The sequence below is a fragment of the Canis lupus genome, chromosome 14 (genome assembly GCF_003254725.2).
Source record: "Canis lupus dingo isolate Sandy chromosome 14, ASM325472v2, whole genome shotgun sequence".
Lineage (NCBI taxonomy): Eukaryota > Metazoa > Chordata > Mammalia > Carnivora > Canidae > Canis > Canis lupus.
The window spans coordinates 31,576,033-31,602,190 of record NC_064256.1 but is presented as its reverse complement, the minus strand read 5'-3'; the positions used below and the strand labels follow the sequence as shown (position 1 = coordinate 31,602,190).

At 36.0% G+C, this 26,158-nt stretch overlaps 1 protein-coding gene across 1 annotated transcript in view; it reads right to left on the bottom strand.

The window, feature by feature from the left end:
• Positions 1–23,746, bottom strand: part of AHR (aryl hydrocarbon receptor) — a 49,540-nt gene extending 25,794 nt beyond the window's left edge. The window contains exons 1-2 of the mRNA XM_025464273.3: positions 23,612–23,746; positions 11,692–11,879 (exon numbers count right to left, since the gene is read on the bottom strand). Of these exons, the coding sequence (XP_025320058.3) occupies positions 11,692–11,879; positions 23,612–23,676 (253 nt within the window). The 5' untranslated portion in view covers positions 23,677–23,746. The remainder of the gene's footprint in view (positions 1–11,691; positions 11,880–23,611) is intronic.
• Between the last annotated feature and the right edge of the window lie 2,412 nt (positions 23,747–26,158).

Sequence of the window (26,158 nt, the reverse complement as noted above, 5' to 3'; positions counted from 1 at the left end):
ATCTATGATTTGTTTCTGACCCTGTATTGGGGATACTGGCCAACATAAATGGACATCAAACAGACTCTGCCTTTAGTTGGGAATATAAATTATGGAAAATAAATGACTAGAGAAGAATGTCAGAAACATTAAGTAGCTGAATGGGATTTAATTAAAGTATTACAGGAACTTGAAAGAAAAAATAAAGAGAAGAAACTCTTTTTCAACACCAATGCTTACAACTGTAAATGTTGGGAGGTAAATATTTAATATGTGTAAGGGAAAAGCAACAGGCACATTTTAAAGAAAGATCAATGGAGAGTTCTTCTAAAAATATTTCTGTTGCTCTTATGTTTAAAGTTAATAATTAGTAAAGGATTTAAGTAAATACTGTGCAAAGATGAGTCTAGGAAAGATGAATTCCCTTCACATTCTTTTTAAAAATATACTACTGTGACTTTTTAGAAATCTTATCTATGTCTGAGCCTCTTGACCCATACTAGGCAATTTCTGCCCTTCCACGAAGTTTATCCTCTATCTGACCTCATACCCACTACCTCTCCCTTCTTAAAATTGCTAGAACTACCTTAATACTAGTCACTTCCACGTATATATTTCTAGCCTCGGTTAGACAGCAACAGAAGAGTAATATGAATGTGGAGTACTATTACCAGTGTACTTCCTACCACTTAGGTGGCCTTAAATAACTTCCTTAATAATAATATGTGATACTTACCGAACACATTCCATATACCAAGAAGTTTCTATATACTAGATCTTATTAATCTTTATAATAATATCCTATCAGACTGGTATTATTTTGTCCTTTCAATGAAACTGAGACTCAGATGAAGAAACTGTCTCCAGGTCAGAGTTTGAAGTAGTGGAGCCTAGATCAAACCCAGATAGCCTGACCCTATGTGTTCAAGTTATTATTAACCACCTGTTGGACTTCATCTGTACTTGAGGACAATGATACTTCTGCAGACAAATTCTTTTTAGGGCTAAAATAAGAGGCAGGGTACCTGAGTAACAAATGGAATACATAATTTACAGCCCAGGACAGCTGAGTTGATATACCCTCAAATCATTATGAAAAGATGACACGAAAAAAATGAGTATCAGGACTGCTATGATGCCTATACAACAAAAATTTGAAAGTACTTCACAGCTGTAAGTTATAAAAATTATACACATAATCAGATGCACGAATACTTGAAACATTACATCACTGGAGTTAAATATATGACACTTCATAGAAACAAAATGTAATATCAGAAAGTAAGTCACAACCAATTCTGCTACTTGAGAAGCATTTGCTGTAATAAACAGACATTTATTAAAATCCTCCCCACCTGCAAGAACACTACACCTTCCAAAATATAAAGACCTGAGTTTAAACAGTCTGTGGAATATTAAGATAATAAAGCACTGAAATATTTCAACTATTTCCTCATTGAGATCAATGAAGGAATTACACAAGCATTTAATCTAATTGATGAAGGAAACCAGAGTATAAATATTACCAGAATATTATCAAATAGTCATTTTACCAAGTGAATCAAGTCTTACTCCCTCAAGTATTTAACCATAACTGTTTCCTATATGACACTTTCCTTCCTTAGACATCTAAGCTTGGATTTCCACTTCTCCCTACAAGCCAAATATTTCCTCTTTGAAAAACATGCTCCAAATTGTTCAACAGAAAAATTCACTAAGAAGAAATATTGGCATGTAGTAAACTATATTTTGTATGTTACTGCAATTTGCAATTAAACAGAAAGATGACATGGTAAATATCTTGCCAGGAAAAAGCATAAGACTTTTAAATCTTCTTGTGTTGATATAAATTCAATTTATTTTATAATAACATTTATCATCCCCTTTATTACTTCTGGCAGAAAAAGTTAAATTCCATTCTCACATTGATATAAGCATACAAGAGAGCACAGCTATCACTATAAAATTCAACCACATAAACTTCTATAAGTTACAAAGGGTTAGGTAATGCAGTATTTCTTGAATATAAGGAAAACACCCCTAGATTAGTCTAGTATAATCAGTATTTACAAATAATTTCCAAATAATATATTAAGTGTACCTAATGAGAGTTCTTCTAAATACTTGGGGGTGAGAGAGAGAGAGAGAGATTTCAACACAAAGATTTTGGTGTTTGTAAATGAAGTGTTCCTTTGGGGAGAAGAAGGAAGAAACTGAAATTAAAGAAAACTGTACTATATTCTCAATTTCCAGGACACAAAGATTAGGTTTACACAGTTTACGCAGTAGTTTCTGATGATACTGACAGATTTTTTTTTCTACCTAGAAATTACTAATCACTAAGGCAGAATAAAAGTAAATTCAGTTTTTAAACATGCAAATGTTAGTCTGTATCTTTATGAATGAATGTAGGTTGCATAACTGGTAGTTTACTCTCTTTTTAGCAAATCTGAAAAACATCATTTTAAAGCTGAGTAAGTCCTTAAAAGTTAGACCTATATCTGCTTAACATTTTCCCAGTTTTACATTTATACACAATTCTATTGTAACTATATTAGGTCTCTGAATTAGCAAAACCAACAGCAGCTTAGTTTACCTTTTCAGTGGGGAATGAGTTGCACTGAGCTTTCCACACATACAAGAGTGGAATTCAAATTGCATTCTGTAGCAGAATTTAATCAAGTAGAGCAGTGATTCTCAAAATTTCAGACATTAGAATCGCCAGGAAAGCTATGGCTATTAATACCTGTTGCTGGACTTCACCCTCTAAAATTTCTGATTTAGGAGGTTTAGGATGGGGGCTTACAGTTTGCACTATTGGAAATTCATAATTTTGGAAATAACTTATAAATGTTCCAGATCTCATTCCCTTATTATTTTCTAAAATTATCATTCCTCTACTTAAAGAGTGCTCTTAATATGAATGTCTTCAGGAAATAACTCAATGCCAATTTTATAAAGATAAAAAAGAAGCACATAATTCAAGAATGAAACAAAAAATAACAAAAATACTGTATGTATACAAATAGAACAAGTAGCACACTGCCCTGTTTATATCTTCACCAAAGCAAGCCATGTCACCTTTCCCTGAACAGATTTTCTAGATTTGAGTGTGTGCCACTTCTGAAAAATGAAATATGGGGATATAAATTATTACATATTATGCTATAAAGCTAAAAAATTTATTAGCAAATTTCCATCTCTAAATCAAAATACAAAATGAATTCAAGAGATTGTCAGATGATATGATATGAATGGTCTGAAAGGCCTCTATGCATATTGAACAATGACCACAAAATCATCCATGAAAATAAGTAAAATATCACTATTCCACAAGAAATAATTATAATTTATGTAACAATTTTAATTATAAAATTGACTTCACACATCTCATATTTTTAGGGTAAATCTACCACAAACTTAAAACCTGGGGCAAGCAAGCATTCTTACTGTCCATGCTGAGAAGATAAAGACCCTGAGCAACAGTGAGGTTAAAGGTCATATCAAAGGCCACAGGATTAGTCTGTCTCCTGTCTACCAGTGCTTTTGTTAGATGACAATCTCCCTCCACCATCCTAAGATACAGAGAAGGAACCTCCCTAACATAGAGACCAGACACATAACACTGGATACTATCAAGAATCCAGCTGACAAAAGAATATCTGTAAAACTGACCATAAAAGGCACCTCACACCATATGAGAAAATTTAAGGCTAGAAGAAACCAGAATAATTAAATACAATTTTAGGCTAAATTGATTCAATGTGACTGCTTGTTTCCTTTCTCAACCTCCCACTGCAAACACCTGAATGGTTTCCTGGCCTCTAAGGACAATCAAGGACCATAATATTACTCCTGTAATACTATGATTTTTCTGTATGGACTTTAATTTCATTTTAGTTTATATTTTCATGTGCAATCTTCTTTTGACCCTCTAATTCAAGAACTTGAAACACCAAATGAAGGCATCCTTAAGCAAACTGTCACCTCAGAAGAGTTCTATATTCCATATATATACAGATTTGCTTTCTTCCACCTCTGCTCATCCTTAAAACATCTCATCTCTGGTATTTCTCCTCTTATTCTATGTGGTCTCTGGAATATTTTATTCACTTTATGATTTAGAATATTATTCCCACTATATTATAATGACTCCAAAATCTAAATCTCCAGCTATGAACAAATAAATGAATTTGAACTACTGACTAAAAATGGTTGGTCCGAAAGTAGAAAAGCTGTAAGAGCATGATTTAAAAATAACACATAAACCTGATTATTAAATAAAATGATTAGTGGTAATATAACTGCATTTCATTACAGGCTTTAAAGTGATTAATTCTCTACTCTATGTGAATACACTTTTTAAAATTCTGTAACAGGAAGATGTTGTAGATTTCCATTAACCAGATAACAAAGCCACACAAAAAAATCAAATTAACTATAGACATTTAAAATCCTTACTTGGGGTGGAAAAGGGGAAAAAATGCTGTAAGTTAGCCGGCTTTAATATTACCTCAATGGTAATCCTCCTTTAAAAAAAAAAAGACAACTAAAGGTATCAATTTATGATCATCTGAACCTGTTCATGGTCAATCTTAGTTTAAAACAAAAATGTTGGGGTCCCTGGGCAGCTCAGTAGTTGAGCATCTACCTTTGGCTCAGAACATGATCCCGGGGTCCTGGATTGAGTCCCATATCAGGCTCCACTCAGGGAGCTTACTTCTCCCTCTGCCTATGTCTCTGCCTCTCTCTGTGTCTCTCATGAATAAATAAAATCTTTTTTTTTAATTAAAAGAATCATTAAATTTTATAGTTTTAGTTATGGAAGCTATCATGAATGTTATAATGAGTTTTGTTTTAGAATGTGAATTCTGGAAAATATGGCTCAATTACAATAAAGTAGATAATACCATAGACAAAAGAAACTCAATACATATGATGATTTCAAATGTGTTCATATTTTGGGCAAATAAACCTACTATAGACATGTCTAGAATTAAGAAATCACATTTGCTGTGATAGAGTTATACTGAAAGTTTATAAACTACTTAGTGTTCAGTAACTTAAAAATTATAGCAATGCAGATGAAATTAAGCATACAAATTCCATGAATGAAAAGCACACATATAAACCTATTAAACTTTATAAAACTTAAATGCTCAAAAGGGCTTTTTATTTAATTCATTTCTCTGCTTGTTCAAGCTCATTCTTTGCATATATGCTTCTCAAGATAGTGTTCTGTGTTACACGGATACCAAAACAGGATCGAAATCTAGAGAAACACACAAACTGAAGATGAATAAACACAATAGCTCTCTTTTGAAAACCTAATGAACTGGAAGGGAGCTGTTAAATAACTAAAAAAGGAAGATCAAGAAAAGAGCGTGGATATTTTTTAAATTTAAAATAAAGTCAACAAAGATCTATGGTAAACACTGAGGTCGAATAAATGTTAGATCTTCCCATCATGTAAATTAACTGTTGTCATCCTCTCCTCTCAGAGCATTTTTAGCCTTTGTGAATTTAGAACATCCCAATATGTAAATATTACTACACTTTATAAAATGGTGATTATTTTAAGTGAGTGTAAATGGTTCAAGAACTACGTTCCTTAGTTTTTTTTTTTTTAAATTGTATTTATTTATTCATGACAGACAGAAAGAAAGAGAGAGAGACACAGGCAGAGGGAGAAGCAGGCTCCATGCTGGGAGCCCGATGTGGGACTTGATCCTGGATCTCCAGGATCATACCCCAGGCTGAAGGTGGCGCTAAACCGCTGGGCCACTGGGGCTACCCCGTTCCTTAGTTTTTAAACTAACCAGAAACTGTTCCCTGTGACAGCTTTATAATGCAGGAGTTCGGAATTAGAAACTCAGATCCCCAAACTCACTTTTGTCAGGCTTCCTGAAACCTAGACAAAAATCATCTCCTTCTTATTTCTAAGTTTTCCTTTCCACATATTAAATTTATTTACCCCAATTATAAAGATGTCACAAAGAATAACCCAGGACTTACATATAATAATGAAAGATGTAAAAGATCTCACAGTTAATAATTATATTTTAGTGATGTAATATGTACTATGATTATTTCATTGAAATAACAACTATTACATGCCACTGACCCCTACTATTGCCTCACTGAAAGAAAACTTTTCTGCCTTTTCTACCTCATGAGATACTTGTGTCTCAGCAGAGATATGAAAGAGTCATTTCCATATTTTAAATTTTGGGGATGCTCTCCAAAAGTAGTAATAATTTAAACAACAATTAAAACTTACATAATGATGATAAAGTGATAATGAAATCTAACTCAAAATTTTTTATATGCTGTAATTACTCTAAGAATAAAACATTACCATCCTGATTCCAATTGGTCAACAAGGCCAATGTCCACTATTTGAACTGGTACTAAGGGACACAACACGGGAGGAAAAAGGCTGTTCCCTTAGTATCAACCAATTTCAAATGCTGGGTTGTGAACATGCATATCCTAGTCTCCATGAATAAATTATTATTGATCGTAGTCCTTAAGTTATTTAAACATATTAGATATTTTTCCCTCTAGAGGTACATGGTATTTGAGTTTAATACCCATTTTGTGCAACAACAAATACTTATTTTGTGACTTCCTTTAATGCTCCACTTCTTAATTAGCAAACAAGGTTTAATCTTAACACTCTAGAATTTGGTGAAAAAGTTTGAATGTAATGTTAAAGATTTTAGCCTTTCAGACTGTATTTCCAGGACCTAATTCCACACTGACTTGTCAGATCACAGCTCCATTTGATCATTTAACAGTCCTCAAGTCTGGACTGATTTAATTCGTCTTGAGAGGCAAAAGTGGCACTTTATCATGCTTAATCACCAACATCAGAAATCGTCAATTTTGGATTTGGGGTATTTATTTTCTGAAAACACAGAAGATTCTACAGAGAGACTTCAAAGATCTATAATTTTGAGAAGTCTTCAGGGGAAAATAAAAGATAACACAGAAGAGCAATGTTACTATGGAAACTGAATACAACTTAAATAGCTTTTTACTATTTTAATTAGTCTCATTATTAATATATTGCTGTTTTTAATTCTTAAAACATGTCTACATATGTCCACTGTGTAGAAATTAATAATAAAGTATCACCTTCTTCTGGAATTTTTAATCTTTCAAATTTACAGAGGGAGTGATTTTTTAAAAAATGCTCAGTTCTATTTGCACATTCCATCTACGCTAACAAAAATTTTAAAAGTACCAAGATTGCCAGACTGCTGGGAGGTACAAAAGGAGCATCCAACAAAGAAGGAAACCAGTGAACCACGAACAAGATAATACCCGTAAAGACAAGGCAAAGGAGCAAAGAGATAGCTAACGAATGCAAAGGGCAGGACTGATTTGCGAACGGTACAGTTGATACTAATTTGTCCTAAAAAGATGTATGTAGCTTTGACATTTGCATTCTTAAGTACTTGTACACGTTTTTATATAAGCCAGCCAATCAGAGGCCATGTAAGAAATTTTATGGCTATAATTCCATAAAATATTTCTCACATCTTTTGTTTATAGATAGAAGATAAGATTATTAATAGAACCAATAACTGTAATTGGCTACTAGCAGATTGTCTGGGAAAAGCAAAATTTTAACATTTTTTAAAAAGATTTTATTTATTCATGAGAGACGGGGGTGTGGAGAGAGAGGGGCAGAGACACAGGCAGAGGGAGAAGCAAGCTCCATGCTGGAAGCCCGACATGGGATTCGATCCCGGGTTTCCAGGATCACACCCTGGGCTGAAGGCAGCATTAAACTGCTAAGCCACCCAGGCTGCTCAAAATTTTTACATCTTAAACTAAGCTCTAGAACTGTATTTTAAAATAAATAATCTAGAATTTCAACATGAATTTTACATTGTTTTTCAGATATAAGTTAGTGAAATTAATATTTATTGAATACCTACTATGAATCAGACATTGTTTTAAGTCACTGCTTAAAATACAGCAGTACACATAATATCCTCAAGGAGTTTCCATTCTAATTAGTGAAACAGGCAATATATATAGTACTTTTAAGTGCACCAGAAAAATCAAGGTATTGTAATATAAAAGTGAAAAATTTTATGATTACTTCATCTGTAGTGTAAACAGAGTATAAAGTGGAAAAATAATTCTCTGACGATTCTCCGTATTGTCTAGAATATATACAGTTCAAGAGTTTTCAAGGGTTAAACATTCAAAGATTCTCTCCATTATTTCTTCAGTTCAAACCAAAACAAACTCCTAATCTTCTTACTTCCCTTGAAAATGCTAAATACTGCATTAATAATATTGAATAGGTCCATCTTTAAAGGATTTCATATACTATATTTGTCACAGTTGCTGAGACACTATTAGAGCTATTAGCAGAAATCTTTTTCTCCCTCTTTTTCCTTTTTGTGAATTCAGCACCTGCACAGTGTTTAGAATAAAGTGCAATCTTGAATTACAAAATTTATTATAAATAATTTTAATTGAGTAGTGTAGAAGAAACTGCTTCTAACTTTACCATAAATTAAAAATAACTAAGTCTTGTTCAAGTACTTCATAGTTATATTTCAGAATGTTTGGATTAATTAGAAATGGGTAAATATTTGTGTCCTTAAATCTTAAGCGCTGCTGCTTTTCAGTCAGTCATAGAAGTAGAGTCATGGTTCCAAAGTTTAAGAAGATCCACCCAAGCTGGATTATTTAAACTTGCAATAAATAGATGTATTTTCTTGGAAAAATATCTATTGTTACAGTAAAACCTGAGTTTCCTTTCTAACAAGATTGTATGATTACTCGTTTATATTGTTCTTTCCGCAGGAATTCACACACCCCCTGTTTGCATCCTGTTATTCACTTAGAGCTTCCCTTCACTTCACTATACTATTTCCCTAATAGTGGGAGAGTGGTTTTAACTGCACAGAAAAATTCTCATCAGTCAGCATGCTCCAAGTCTCCTCGTTTGCAGCATTTAGTATTTGTTCAGGTCTTAAGAATTACCATGAAAAATTTACTGTCTCTGTCCTTTCAAAATATTGCATTGCCTTCCTAGATCACTAGAGGTCTGGAGAAGACTATGGGATCTTTTCTACTGATTATTTCCTTCACCTTCCATCTAATTCTGTTCCTGTATTGAACAACCTAAGAAAATACTTAGGGTATGCACTCCACTGAAAACTAAGCAAACACATTTATAGTCTTTCTAAAATTTTGTACATTGGGATTTGTCTTTCTGAAGGCAAATAAAAAAAATTTAACTAATTCAAGCATAATTGAAGCCAAGTTAAATCATTGCCTCAGACTCATCTAGGATGCATAGGAAAAATATAGATTCCTTGGTTCTACATAGAAACTACACAGAATCAGCCTAAGAGGAGCATGCCCTAGAATGTGCTAAATTTTAATAGGCTTTCCAGGTTATTCTGATATACAATGAAGTTTAAAAGCAGTAATGCAAAGGACCTAAGATTAAAGGTAGTATAATTGATGAAGGAATGAAGCAAGTAGGGTAATAAGATCCTCTGTTAAATATAGTAAACCAAAATAAAAAAAATAAACTCATTAATGAAGAGTTAAGGAAATAATTTTTAATAAGAACTCCATAACGAGCCCTGCTAACCTACAGCATTCTTTATAAAATAGGCTTAAAAATCTTCTTTACTTGAGGTACTGAACAGGACACATATGTCTAATCATGATTTAAATATATATATATATATACACACTTATATATAAATTTATACATTAAACATACATACATTACCTTAATTAGCATACATATACACATACTGCCTAGAAAACAGTAATTATGTTAATACTTAAATGGCAGTTAACTACATACTAAGTTGCTTCAATCTCGATTCATTACTTCTAAATAGAGCATAATCTATACATTCTTTTCTCTTTTAACATTTATAGTTTGATTTTTCATTGTAGAGGAGCAGGAAATGAAAAGACAAAATGACTGCCATAAATTCATCTTTGCCAGAATCAAGGAATAACATCTCTGTCTTCTAGACTATAAACTCTCCAAGGGCAGAGACCACATCCTATGTGTTACGGACCCCCCCCCCCCCCCCCCCGCCAAGGTCAAGCAGTAAGCACTGCATATGAACAAATGCTGAGGATAAGGATAAGCATTTCACAAAGCCAGGAGTAGCCTCAAGGTTAGAGTCTATGATAGGGACTCTAAACTTCCATATGCATCTAACCCCACCACTTTGCCAGAGTTTGATTCTGCAGGTCTAGGGTGGGGCCCAAGATCTGGCATTTCTAACAAGTTCCCAGGTGAGATACTATTGCTGCTTGTTTGGAGACTACATTTTGAGAATCACAGTTCAGAGTAAAGTCTTTAGGACTATGCTAAATAAATGATTTCTAAAAAAAAAGAGAAGTAACTGAGATATAGTTAGGGAAAAACAACATAGGATATCTAGAAACTGGGGTTCTAGTTTCAGCTCTATCACAAAATGACTATTCAGTTGATAAACGTACACACACGTCACTGAATATCACATTGCTCATCTTGAAGATGAAGGATCTGGTGTAGATGAAAATTGAAAATTCGAAGACTTGATAGGCCAGAAAAAATTTAAGTGTCATTATGAACCTTTAAACATATAATCTGCCCTGAAATAATTATCCTTATATCAACGTATATTGCCCAAATTACAACTGTTAAATGATACAGCTTTTATGGAAAATAAAGAACATACGCAGATAGCAAAGAAAAAAATTCCCAGACTAAACAATCAAACCATTTAAATACAAAACTAAGAGGAAATAACTGTTTTTGCAATATTCTAGAAACAAATTATAAATGTGTATCTTTATATGTGTCTAGGGGAGCAGTATCAGGATCATCTGAAAGCTTGTTAGAAATGCAAAATCTCCGCCTACACCCAAACCTACTGAATAAGAACCTTCATCTTAACAAGATCCCTTTATGATCTGTAAAAGCACTGATATAGGCCATTGAGATTTTATCAACAATTCTTTACCACTGTTTGTAAAATAACATGATATACTTAAAAGACTAAACATTTCCTGGAAAAAAAAATCTACTTCTGACATATAAAGAGATAAAAAGAGAATTTGAGGAATTATTTTACAAGAGAAGATACACTGAAATGTTATTTTCAAAGCAAAACTTCCATTTAAAATACTTTACAACTATGAAATAATGAAAGGTAACATGAGCTAGCTCAACTCCCTAACTTCATGGCTGAGTAAAGCAAGGTACAAGGATGCTAACTGGTTGGGTTAAAAACAAAGAGTTTGTCATGGCACAATGGAGACTGAAATCCAATTCTACTGATTCCTATACTAAAATATTCTTTTGGTTGGAAAAATAATTTGATTTTATTCTCCTGGAGTAAATACACAGTAACCATAAAATAGTAGAAGTGTACATAATTTTTAAAGAATGAAATATCTACACAAACATATTGAAGGGAATCAGCAAAAATATGTCATAGTATAAGTGTTTTATTCCATCAAAAAAAAGAGAAAAACTTTCAAAAACTGAATTGGAAGGAGAAGTGGAACTAAAAACTGACATACTTAATATGGGCCTAACATTTAAGCATATGATTTTCAAAGAATGATACCACATGTCATTTAAGTGGCACCATCTTTTTGATGAATGAATCTGGAACACTTAAATGTTACTATACAGCAATAAGCAAAACTTCTTCTTACCATCAAAGAAGCTCTTGGCCCTTAGGTAACTGACACTGAGCCTAAGCACTGAAAGTTTGTCCAGCTTATTAATAACATCTTGTGGAAAAGGCAGCAGACTAGCCAAACGGTCCAACTCTGTATTAAGTCGGTCTCTATGTCGCTTGGAAGGATTTGACTTGATTCCTTCAGCTGGGATTGGCTTGACACTGAAAAATAAACAAAATATCACAAAATAAAATACATGAGGCAAACATTTCTATTGCATTATAGCTCCTCAAATATTTCTCTAATAAAACAAACATCTAAAATCTACTTCAAGTTAATATAAATTCTTTCAAAATGCTCCTTTGTATCTTGATTAAGAAAAACAAGGGAGTGGGTAAAATTCTTCATGTTTTATTAAAAGCTTATGATCCCATCTTGAGAAAATGCTGCATATATCTTATATGCGTCATACTTCCTTTACTTCATAGATTTGTTGTATAATGATTCCCAATAATGAGTCCACTAGGAGTCTTCTTCAAACCCAGCCATTGTTACAAAAAGAAAAAAAAAAAAAGGTATCTGCAATAAATTATGTGAAAATTATGCTTCCTTTGCTATCTTCTACAAGAAGCATCTTGGCATCATTTGTGCTGCAGATAGTTAAGAGCTACCCCAAATAAAAAGCTTATCTTTATCACCCTTAGCTTCCTATATTTAACACTTTCATCCTGTCAGTGACAAGTATTCAAAGGGCTTCAGGTACTTCCAGATGGTTGCCCAGCCATCTAATGGGGTCTTCTGATATTTAAAAAAAAAAAAAAAAATGACTTTGGTTATTTATACTTGATTGACAGATATCAGAGGTTAACTGTGATTACTGGCAAATTTTGCTGTTAGGACTGGTCAATAATTCTACTTAATTATTAGCTTTCATAGTTAATGTCTCAATTAGAAAATTCAATGAAACCCCAACATTTAACATGATTCTCATCTGAAAAAAAAGATATTTATGATTAGGAGTAGAACTTGAGTTTAGAAATGAGAAACTAAGTAACTTCACAAAGGCTTTAGCCAGGGTTTCACAGCAGAAATTCATTATTTAAAGGGAATTTATAGATCATCAGATACCCATAATGAAATATAGAGAGGATATTAAAAAGCAAAATAGATCATCTTCTGTACCTTTCCATTTGCCAGAAAAATTAAGACTTGTACAGAGTATTCTTACATCAAAGACTCTCCCCCTCCCAGTTTTATTGAGAAGACAAAGACATTTTCAACATTTCAAATTACAGTGTCTTAAAAAAAGTAGAAATTGACCTGAGTGTAGTGCTATTAATTTGATTTAATAAATATATTTCTAAGGGATGCCTGGGTGGCTCAATGGTTGAGCATCTGCCTTCGGGGTCCTGCATCAGGTTTCCCACAGAAAGGCTGCTTCTCCCTCTGCACATGTCTCTGCCTCTCTGTATCTCTCATGAGTAAATAAAATCTTTAAAAACAAAACAAAACAAAAAGCAAAAAACAAAATATTTCTACTTTGTTTTCAACGGCATATGTGAAATCATACTTTATATAAAAAATTAATTAAAAAGTCAATATAAAAGGCTAATGTTTTTATATTGTTCCTAACAAATAATTTCTAGAACTTGTATATTTCTATTTTTATTACAGTTCATGTTATTTCTACAAAAATAAGAGTTAGGGATGCCCGGGTGGCTCAGCGGTTGGGCAACTGCCTTCGGCTCAGGGCGTGATCCTGGAGTCCCGGGATGGAGTCCCACATTGGGCTCCCTACATGGAACCTGCTTCTCCCTCTGCCTATGTCTCTGCCTCTCTCTCTCTGTGTCGCTCATGAATAAATAAAATCTTTAAAAAAAATAAGAGTTAATAAATTGGTAAAGTATATGATATACAAAATAAATCAAGTACTTTCTCCAGACTGTCTGTATAATTGCCTACTTAACAGAAACTGGTGACTGTTTCTCTATTTTCCCCTAATTATACTCCATTTATAATCAAATTTAAGTCACCTTAAATTTCTTCAATTAATCAACTAAATTTCAAATTTTACCTATTATGCGTGTCTACCTCACTGAGTAATTCTCTACTGGTTAATTACTTGTTAACACAAATATTTACTTTCACTTATCATGTCCTGGGTAGTCTAGGAAAACATTCTTCTTCTGCACATTCAAAAAGTGTAACAGGAGCAAAGTATGTGAGCAAAGGCTTGAACAAAGATTTTCATAGACAAGGTGGTATCTGAGATGGGCCTTTAAAGATGAACAGGATTTTAGGAGGAGGCAGGCCTGAAAAACTGATCTTCCCTATGTGGAGTGTAAAGCACAGAGAACAAGGGAAAAGAGAAGGAGAAAGCTGGTTAGGCCACATTCTTGCAACAATGACCACCTACCATGGGCCAATCACAGAAGATTTGGCAGTGAACAATACATACTCAAGTTTCCTGTTCTCATGAAGCTTACATTTCAGTCGGAAGACACATTAATGAATGAATGAATGAATGAATGAATGAATGAATGAATGAATGAGAAAGAAAAGAAAAGAAAAGGAAAGGAAAAGAAAAGAAAAAAGAAACGAAACGAAACGAAACGAAACGAAAAGAAAAGAAAAGAAAAGAGAGATTGATTGATTTGGGGGGCTGGTAAGTGTTAAGAAGAAAAATAAAGCAAGATAAGGAACTGGGGAGTGACAAGGGTGCTCGTTTTGATAGCCAGGAAGGGTCTTTGATGTTACATTGCAGCACTGACATAAATACAATGAAAGAGTGAGCCATGTGGGTGTCTGATGAAAAAGTGTTCAAGATAGAGCAAACAGTAAATTTCCTCACAGAAATGGCATAAAATCAGACTTTGAGATCTTAAGAGTCATCTTAAGCTTTCAGTTGGGATTTACATGACCAGTCTTGTTTTTTACAAAGCTGACTCTTGCTACAGAGAGGATGAAATGTAGGGCAGCTCTCACTGAAGCTGGCGCTTCTCTCTAAAATACAAATCTACGTCACTCCTCTGATTCAAAGCTTTCAGTAGCTCTGCACAGTCCATGTTCCTTAGCCTAGCAAGCAAAATCCTTCTGGATCTTTTATAGCCCCCTAACTATTTCTCTGGTCTCATTCCTCCAACCAAAGCCTCCCTTGTCCATTATACTCCAGGGGGAAGAAATTACTTCACTACTAACATATACTTTGATGGCTTCATACGTGTTACTCTCCAGAATCTTCTTGTTCTGTCCCATCAGCTTCAAAGCCCTGCTCAATTAGATCACTTTTGTGAAGTCCTCCCTGACCTACTCACAATAGATTCCTCCTATAGTACTTCTGTGCCTTATGTATATTGTGCAAACGTCTTCTACAACCATTCCATTAAGGAATATCCTCTGCAAATAGCATTTTCAGTAAGTTGAAAATGCAATTTTGCACTCAAGTAGCTTTCCAGTAATGATTATAAAACATCAAAAAGAAGACACAAACACTGAAGCAAGACAAACGGATAGGACACAGAGAAATAACAATCATGGTAAAAGAGAAAAATAGCACTCAAGATATTCCTCCGTAGGGATCCCTGGGTGGCTCAGCGGTTTAGCACCTGCCTTAGGCTCCGGAGTGGATCAAGTCCCGCATTTGGCTTTCTGCACAGAGCCTGCTTCTCCCTCTGCCTGTGTCTCTGCCTCTCTCTCTCTCTCTCTCTCTCTCTTTCTCTCTCTCTGTGTCTATGAATAATAAATAAATAAATAAATAAATAAATAAATAAATAAATAAATAAATAAAATCTTTAAAAAAAAACGGATATCCCTCCATGTGGTACTGCTGCCTATCTTGTGCTGGCACCCAGCAGTACTCCACCCTGCACTAGATCAAACTATTTCTTTGTGCCATGTAAAACTGCCCACAGCTCTAATGTGTTACTATGCACATTATGGAATACATAGCATGAGATCAAATTTCCCAAGTTACATAACCGGTATTACATATACCTGTTAGTTGCTCCTATTACTATGTAAATTTGATCACTTTTGTATCTCCGTTGCTCAGCATAGCATTTCACATAGAGTGGACTTTAAATTAGTGTTTGCCAATCAGAAGTGTCCCCCCCAAAAAAATTATCAGAGCCTGACCAAAGGCAGTGATAACAGGGACTGTAAGGTGTCATGGGAGACGTTTAAAAAATGACACTTTGTGCCTATCACAAAGCTTGCTATATAGCAAGACTCAAATGCTTGCTAACAGGGCACAAGAAGTATGGAAGAGGAGAAAATTGAGTGAGGGTGAGGTTGCCAATGACTGGAATTTGCAGCTTGGGGTAACAACTATATTTCCTAAACAGAAGGTACAACAAACAGAAAGAGACTTGAAGACAGACCTTGATGATACCAACATCGAGGTTAAGGCTGAGGAAAAAGCACAGGCAAAGACAACAGAGAGGGAATTATAATAAGACAGGAAAAGAGCTAGAGCAGAATACTTTCAAGGTTACAGAATAAAATCAAATACACAGAAAAATTAAGCAAGGTCAGAGCTGAGAAGTATCTACTTGGCATTGCATTTCAAATCCACTGTTGTTAAAGCTAAAGTAACAGACATGACATGCTTTTTCACGGATTTTGTGAGAGATACTCAGAACTATTTTGTGAAAATATTTCACCTTTATTTACACATTTTAAAGATGCACATAATAAATATAGAGAGTAAACTTACATCAATTATACTCAACTTGGGTTATGCTAGTACTTTTACTTTTGTAAAGCCTTTAAATCTATGCCAAAATATACTGCCAACCATCTATTTAAATGAAAAGCTACATCTGAAATACAAACAAAATCCCTGTAAGATTACATTTGGGAGATCTGAAGTTATGATATCTCCTGAAACAGAGAGACCACTGATGTTGATAAAGCCAAGGAGCAATTTATTATTTTTTAAGCCTTACCTCAAAAACCTTGCCCCAACCTGCAAATCAGAATTGTGAAATCAACACTCCAGCAGACTGCATACCGTGCTTCTGTTTTAGAAGCCCTGCATGCTCTAAGTACTGTCGTTAATAAGCCCAGCAGCACAACTAATGCCAGTATAAGTGCTATCTTTCAAGCTTTTTTCATATCCCAGTGTAGAATGTCTTAGACACATCACTTGTGCCCACTGTTAAAAGCAAAATTAAAATTTTAACCCAGTTTAATCATAAATTACCTTAACTGTAAATGTTTGTTTTTATATGACATTTATCGTAAAACCTCAAATGACATGCAAAGATACAATTTCAGTAATCCTGTGAGATTAAAGCAGCATTTTCTAACAAAGATTACCTATCACAGTACTGAGTCTGCTCTATCAGCATTTTCCTCTCAGTGATTTAATCTACTCTCAACCGCTTCAGTCTACTTACTCATAAGTTGTTTATCTTTACTTCTAGCCCCTATACCTGAATGTCCTCTCATTCATATTTTCCAGACCTCGGGCATCCCCCTCTCTCCATGGGACATGGTAATGGCTCTTCACTCTAGCCAACAGCTAGGAAATTGACATATTCTTCAATAAATCTCTGTACCATAGTGACTATACTCAAGCCATTCATTCATCATTTCCACCTCATGGTTTCAGTGTGTACTTATTTATCTTTGAATGTAAATGCTGAAATGTTTAAAGTCATACATTATATGATTAATGTAATGTTAGAGACTGATCTGTAACACAAATGAGTCAAATTTCATTGGCAGGCTGAATACAGGTGAATATTTTACTTTCTTAGATGAGAAAAAAAATCTATAAAAACTTCAGAGAATCTAACTGGAAGTCACTTTTAATGAGTCAGAATTCTTCAGTCACTCTCCTGATGTTACTCTACAGTAATACGTCCTTCCTTCTCCCTTTTTTTTTTGCTATACAAAAGAAGAGGCAATACATACAAACAGTTTACAGTCTCTAGGACTTTACCAGTGAAAACCAGAACATGAAATATGCCCTGGAAATCATGGTTACTTCCAAAATCCCGAAGAAACTCATTAAAAATATTCCCCTTTACCTCTTCTTATATCAATGTACCTTTTTTTTTCTTTTGTCTTCTTTTCTTTTTTTTTTTAAATTATTTCTCTTGGGACCCACATAAAATATATCTACGATACCAAAATCACCGAAATGAAAATTTTAAGTGGTCAATTGTTAAGTTAGTAAATAAAGCTCAACTACCCACGTGCATGATACTAGGATGCTCTGGTTGTTACAAAGACAAAAGACTAACCTAACCTTAAACAATTTATCTTTCCTACCAGGAGGGGATGCATTATAACAAGGCAAAATCAAACACAATGTATCCTACAATAATACAGTTGCCATAAAAAAGTGACGCCCAAGAGTTCAGGAAAGTAAAAGCAGGTAGACTAATGAGAGAAGGTTTCATGAAGATGTGACATGTACATGAGGTCTTAAAAGTCAGGGAGGTCACCTCCAGTTTCATGACAGCAGAAAACATAACTATCTACAAAGACCCTTCTCTTTGAATAAGTCATCCTAGACAAGGAAAACCACAGACAGAAACAGCCTGTCTCAAATACACCTAAGAGAGAGTTAAACCCAGATAATAATATGAAGATGAAAAATAGGTAGAAACAAAATAAATGATAAACAGAACAGGAGGAAGGGAAGGAAAATGTAATCATAGCATATTACTTGGCTCAGCAGCAAACAATATTTACTGTTAAAAACTAATGGAACATATAAGTGTATTTAAACTGACGTAGTGATAGTTATACTGAGAGGGTGAAAAAGGGGGGTGAAGGAGAGATGAAAGAACACTAATAACCTTAACTATCACAATAAAACAGATCATACCTGTATGCTAAAAAGAAGATAGCATTTATACACATATTATGGACTTTCTTAACCCTGCAATATGTATTTAATAGGAATACTTTTCACCCCCCCCAAAAAAAATTCTGTCAATAAAAGGGAAAAAGCAAACTAAAAATTAATTGAAAAATATAAGACAAAGAAAAATAGCATGTAAAGGACATCTCAAGAAGAAAAATCTGCAGACACACTATTACTACTACTAGTACTACAACTTCAAATACATACACACACATGTACACTCACAATCCCAACCTTTATGTTCGATTACCTACCCCACCTCTCTTTTTTGCTTACAAAATTGGCAATTCACATTTTAAAGCAAAAATGCAAGGACACAGGCACTCTCACACATTACCAATAGGAACTGAATTTTTGTAGAGTAATTTGACATTATGTTTCAGAGCATATCTGGCTCCACCTTGAAAGTATACATACATGCCTTTGAACTTTCAAATTTCATTTATAGGAATCTTTCCTTAGTTAATAACTAAGAATTTGCATAGAAACTCACGTATCTCAAGGTTATTTTCTGAAATAGTAAAGTACTAAAAGGTTGGAAATAAGAGAATTGTACCCCCAAAAGAAAAGCAGTTAAATAAATCATGGAATATTCACATAAAGGAGTACTAGTCAGCCACTGAAAACAATATTGTAAAGGACAGGAGGTGGGTAGTAAATCAAGAGGATTGTAGGAAAAGACTAAGAGGAAAGAGTGTGAGTGCAAGTGTGGAGTTCACAAGTCTAGGAAATGGTAAATCATTTATTTCAGAACACTAATTATTTAAGGAGAAACAGTGGATATTCAGGAAATCCCTAGTATATTGGTGGACTGAATGTATCACTACACTTACCACCTGAGCAGTACAGTTGATAATAACATAAGCTCTGGAGCCATAAGATCTGAAACATGATATTCAAACTCAAGATTTTTCATGTACTACCTGACAATTCTGAACCTGAACCTCAGACACCCATCTATAAAACAAATAATAATACCTTTCATACTATCATTATATAAATAAAATATGATGTATATAAAACACTGTGCACACCTGCAACATAGTAAATACTAATAAACAGCAGCTTTTTAAGAATTAAACCACTGTACAAAAAATACATTTTAAAAGAAGTATGGAAGTAGAAAGTTACTACTGTTAGATATCTGCATGGTATTTATTCCTAAGTAATTATCCTAATTATATACAATGCTAAGCACATACTATGTAAGTTTATTTGTCAGTGGAGTAGTCCATTTCAGTTTTAACCATAACTGAGAACATAATCATACACTGCCTCTTGCAGGAGAATTGATTGTTCTGTGATAATATGAGCTAGAATTATTTAAAGAATAGAATTTATGTTTCTGTTTCATTTATATGTTAACAACCTTTACAGTTTATAAAAAGCTTTTGTTTTGTTCATTTCAGTTGTGAAACTGGCATTGTAGGTATGGACCGTCCTGCTCTATTGGTCAGTCACTTGCTCAGATCTACAAAAGCAAGGAAACTAGACCTCATGTCTTAGTTTAGATCTAATGTTATTTCAATTTATTTCTCACTTTTTCTTATTTTTGTCATTTATTTTTCACAAATATTGATAACTATACACTTTCACTTATCTAATAGTTTCAATATGTAAGTCTCTAGAGTCACTATGTACAAACTAAGTAAAACCATCTGAAAGAAAAATGATGGCGAAGCAATAATTATATAATTGAAAAGACCTATCCTTTTATTTCAAAAGCTATTTAGAATGGTATTATAGTACATTTATAAAAAGCATTTTCAGCAAAGCAATACATAATTTTATTCTATTTATATAAATGAGGTTCATGAGGCTTAAATGGAACAGCAACTTAGCAAATATAGCAAGAAAGAGCACGCTTTTATATTCTTTTTTTTTTTTAAGATTTTATTTATCTATTCATGAGAGACACAGAGGCAGAGAGAGAGGCAGAGACACAGGCAGAGGGAGAAGCAGGCTCCATGCAGGGAACCTGAGGTGGGACTCGATCCCGAGTCTCCAGGATCACACCTCCGGGCTGAAGGCGGCGCTAAACCACTAAGCCACCTGGGCTGCCCGCTTTTATATTCGTTAACAATATTACTATGTTAACAAAGGAAACAGGATCATCTAAAACTGAGAAGTTATTACTGGTTCTGACATTTCATGATGGCTATCTTGACCATCACTATGGTGATAATCATTTTTAAGTGTAGATATCATTTATTCAACACCTATTATTTACCAACAATCAGTAATTATTTTCTAGAAATACAGTAAATTGAAGTAGCAATAAAATTTTCCCTGTAGTAATAAAACTTTAAAAACTATAAAAATATATACAAAGTTATCACTAGGAAAAAAAAAAAAGATTGTTTAATTCAATAGTGTGCTTCTCACCTATCTTCATAAGAAAACAAAGCAAATGAAGAAAAATACTTTCATCTCCAAAGAAAACAGAAACAGAATGTAAGCAAAAAAAAAAAATTGTTTGTCTTCCAAGCAGGGTTATTACATATAGAGCAACGCCTTAAGGAAAGTTACAAAAGAATCCACTGTTAAGTGTATCTTTTGAAAACTCCTTTAGGAACATAGGTCTGGTGCAAGGTTGTTTTGGATCTTTATATTTCCTATCCTAATTACTCCAAAAATAAATGAAACATTTACTGAGCATCTACTATGTACAAGATACTTTAGTGGGATTAAATTTAACACATTAAAGTTGTATATCCTACCAATTAGGTAATTTTCAATGTTAGACTTGCCACTAGGGGGAGTGTAATAAATTCAATTGAAGATGGACTGGAAGAGCTTCAGGTTAAAGTTATCACCTACTTGGTTCCAAGATGCTGTGGAATTGTGTATTAAAATGACTGTCTTAGTAACAATCCTATAATTACAACATATTTTTTCTTTAAAATAAAATGACTCTCACTTAAGGGATCAAAGTTAAATAGATCTCAATAGCATTTTCAGCTCAGACTAGATGTATTTTTCTGACAACACTGTCATATTTTAGACCTCATTAGCTAAGAAATAGTAACCAAAAATTCAACTTAAATTTAACATTGGGTTTAACAGCCACATTCCTAAAATGAACTTTGATTAACTGCATTATAAAGTAAACCATTTTTTTCATTCAGGCAAAAATAACTTATAATCGATTTTATATGATTCTGTATGTGAATGCCAGTACTAGGCTTTTCTTAGGGAGCAATGTAGTGACATTTTAAGGTATTTATATGACTAGCAGTAAGGCATGGTGCTCAACAAAGACTAAGGTGAAAGTGGAAAATGCTTTAATTATACTGTATTATGAGATTATTAAATACAAGTATATTAAAAAGTTTTAGAAGTATATTAAAACACTAAGATGAAATAATGAAAGGTACATCTTACATTAAAAAAAATACGTTTAAAGGGAAGATCTTTAATAAAATGTTAATTAGAACCAAAGTTGCTACACTTTATAATGAATACAGTATTAAGGCTTTTGATTTTGTTTTTTAAATCAGCCTTTCTTACAACAATGACTAAAACCTAAAAATTCATCAGGGATATGTTCAAGTTTTCTAACCATACAGATAAAACCCATGATATCTCTATTTTATATTATATTAGGTGTATTAGGATATTAATAAATACATGAAGAGGCATTTGGGATGCCTCTCAATTTTAAATAAGGATGAGGGTAAGTTAGGCAAATACATTTTTATATAAGATGCCACTCTACAAAATATGTATCACAGAACTGCCAAGACAGAAAACTGCTGACTAGGCATTATGCCTAATGTCAGCCACACTGCAGGATAAGACTTCCAAATTTTAATCAGTGTATTTAGAGGTTAACATTCTCTGTTAATGCCAAGTCTAAATCCGAAGAACTATAATAACGGAAATTCTAAAAGGAAATTAAAACTCCAGAATAATGAAACATAACGAAAATAACGAAAAATCCAGTTACTGGCTCCAAACACAAATTTTAAACTTATTTTTCTGACCTGCATTAATGACCTAAATTAAAGTCTTAAGCAAAATGCACACTTCTGACTTGCGTTGAGTAAACGTTTGTGTTCTTAAAATGGTTTATGAAAATTTGAAAAACGTCAAGTAACTCAAACATCATCATTAGTAATAAACACATGAATACAGCCAACACGCAGCAGTCAATCTGTGTCAAGCACAGATTTTTTTTTCTTGAAACATTATTTTATTTACCATCTCACACAAATAAATACCTCACCAAAACAAAATACCTAAGTTTCTAATCACTATTAGAACTGATGAAACTTTGAAGGGGGGGGGGGGGAGGTAATTAGAGAAAGATACTAAGAATGCAAACGTCTGTTTCAATAATTCCACCTCTAAATCTTTCAATTTCCAGACCCTAAAACCGTCTCAAAAGTGTAAGAAAGTTCCCCCCAACGGGGTGGCTGAACATGCAAATCCTCCGTTGTCTCCTGTCCACGACATTCACTCGTCTCTGCTACCACCTCTATGTGTTTTACGGATATGATCACGTTGAGCGCTACAAAATTACTGCCAAATAAGTAAATAAGAGCGCACCAAAAAGCCGGTTGCAAGGACCAAAAAGTACCTTCACAGGAACTGAGAGCCTTTCTTGCAGACGGCACGTGTTCAGCTCTTTAAAACATCTGGCCCTACCAGGAATGAGGATAATAACCGTCCTTTAACCTAACCCATGAGGATATTAAAAGGGGAAGGGGATTTCAAGGCGGTTTTATGTTAACTAATCCACGAGCCCCACAGGGCAGGCTAGACCTGTCAACAAATTAGGAGCAGAAAAAAAAGAGAAAAAAAAAAAAAAAAAAAAACACAGAACAGAGGTGCAGATGGGTGGGGGTGCGAGAGGGTGTGCGCGCGCCACGGATTGCGGGTGGGGGGCGCAATTTTTAAAATGCAATGATTAAAAACGGAAAAACCAAAGGCCTGGGTGTCTCCACCCGCCTCCAAGTCTCGGTTCCAGAGACGGCGTCGGGGACGAGCCTGAGCTCTGGACGGCGAAGATCGGGGGCGGGGTGGGGCCGCCTCCCGCACCCGGGCCGGGGACGCGCGCCGGACACTCACGTTTTCTGCACCGGCTTCCGCCGCTTGCGGCTGGCGTAGGTGATGTGGGCGCCGCTGCTGTTCATGGTGCCCGGCGGGCGGCGGCTCCTCCGCGGGAGCGGGCAGGAACCGGGGCGCCTGCCGCGGCCGGCGCCGGGCTCCACGCAGTGCCGCCCGCTCCACCTGCGTCCCCCCGGGCGGTGGCGAAGGCGCCGGGCCCCGGAAGCCCCGCGCGTCCAGGTGCGCTGCGCGGGTCCGCTGCCGAGGGGCGAGGGGCGAGGGGCGGAGACCCGCGGGCCCAGAGGCGCAGGTGCCTTCTACATCGGCGGAGGCGGAGGCGGCGCGGCGCTGTCCGCAGGTGAGGCGGCCCGGCCGGGGGAGGAGCCTGGGCCGCCTGCTTGGAATCCTGGCCCGGGTCGCGAGCTGCGGCGCCGCGCCCCGCGACCGTCGCCGCGGCCCCCTGGGGAAGGGAGGCGCCGCCGCGCTGCTCCTGGGGCTTCCCCTGTCCCTATCCCGGTGCTTCCCGCCTGCGGAACGCGGACTCCGGCCGCGGTCCGGGGCCACAAGCTTCCGCTCGGCTACGCGGCTGCCCCCGCTCTGAGCCAGTGGTCCCGGCCACGTTCTCGGGACCGGGCGTCGAGCGGACTCTCCCCGCGCTACCTCTCGCCGCGGCGCACACCGGCTCCACGGCAGCAGCGCCCCCGACCCGTCTCCGGCTCCGCCCAGCTTGCCGTAGCCCCGCCCTGTCCCGCTTGGCCCCGCCCCCCCACCCCAGTCCCTCGAGGGCCCCACCCTCCTTGTACGTGGTGACGTAAGGCGCAACGACGCCCCCCCCACCACCCCCGTAGCCATCTTCTTGAGGTCAAGGGGAGGATTCTGTGGAAACCTTTCCAGTCCAGAAAAGAGGTGTGACAACTGATTACGTAGGAGCCGAACTCTGTAGCTAGAGTAGCTCAAGGACAGACTTGCCAAGTACTGAGCGTAACTTCACCTCTGTGAGGGTGACTCAGCGAACTTTGACTAGAATTACAGCGAGCTGGCCGATAACCAGTGGGACTCTACATATTTTCCTAGAGGGGAAGGCTTCGTTCCGGAGGCTCCGTATGAGTTGAACTTGAAGCCTAAGAGTTTGCTTGGCCTTTTTTTTTTTTTTTTTTTGTCTCCGCGCTAGACAATACAATATCTTTTTCCCCAGCCAGAATAACTTGGTTATTTTATCGTCAGAATAACTTGGTTATTTTATAGTCCATGGGATGGAAAGGGAGCAAGGAAGAAGGAAATCACGGAGCATTTGGAGATAATAAATCTGTTAGGATTGGAGAGAGGAGCTGAAAGTGAAGTTCAGGAATTCTAGAATCAGATCACAAAGCCTTGATGAAGAGTCTAGAGTTTATCCTGTAGTCAGTGGAAGCCTTTTTTTTAAAAAAATATATTTTTTAAGTCTTTATTTATTCATAGAGATGCAGAGAGAGAGAGAGAGGCAGAGACATAGGCAGAGGGAGAAGCAGGCTCCATGCAGGGAGCCCGATGTGGGACTCGATCCCAGGACTCCAGGATCATGCCCTGGGCCGCAGGCGGCGCTAAACCGCTGCGCCACCGGGGCTGCCCCAGTGGAAGCCTTTAAAAGATATTCAGCAGGAAAAGTGCCATTGCGGTTCTCAGAAAAGTCACTCTGGGAGGAAAGTGCAAACTGGATTACAGGAGGGCAAGCCTGCATGCAGGGGGAGTATTAGAGAGTTGTTGAAATAGTCCAGGTGAAAGTCCAGGAAAGTGGCAGTAGGACAGAGAAGAAAGAACAAACATGATGATGGAGAGGGGTCAGGGGATGAAAAGACCTCGATCTCAAATGGCTCCAAGATTTCTGACTCTTTCTGTGCTGGTAACCAGGATATTGAACACAGACAGAGAAGTTCTGTTTCCTTGCTGGGAACAGAAGGGCATCCAGGCTAAGATGTCTGGATGATATCTCTCACCGTATCCTACATTCCTACATTTTGATAGGCCTTCAAGCCCTTTCCAACTGGTGAGCTTGTAACTTCAAATTCAGTGCATCAATAAATGGAGCTTATTGTTTAGTTTAGCTGAAACTGCTTTATCATCGACTCTACCATTCTCCAGGTCCCGTATGAAACATCTTCAAGTCCCCTTCCACTTCTATTTAATTATTACAGCAAATGCTAATACATTTTGTTCTTTGCAATATCCTGAATTTATTTCTCTCCACCTTATTCTTCAATAATTACAGAGGGAGAGTACCCAACTCAAATGGCATACTATTTGGGATTCTTAAACTGGTATCATCCTCTCCATACATTAATTCATCAAGAGATATTTTGTAAAGGGTAACACCTATGTGTCAGGAACTGTGCTAGAACTGGGGAGATAATGGTGAATAAAAGCAGAAACGTACCGTGTTGTCAAGGAATATTGTAATACTGTAATCTATTAGGTAAATTTGACCTGGTCATTAAGGCAAAGATAGGTTCCCCCCCCCAAAAAAAAATAGTAACTCAGTTAAGGTCTGAAGGATAAATGGCATTAGCTAGGAGAAAAGAGGAGAGAAGCATT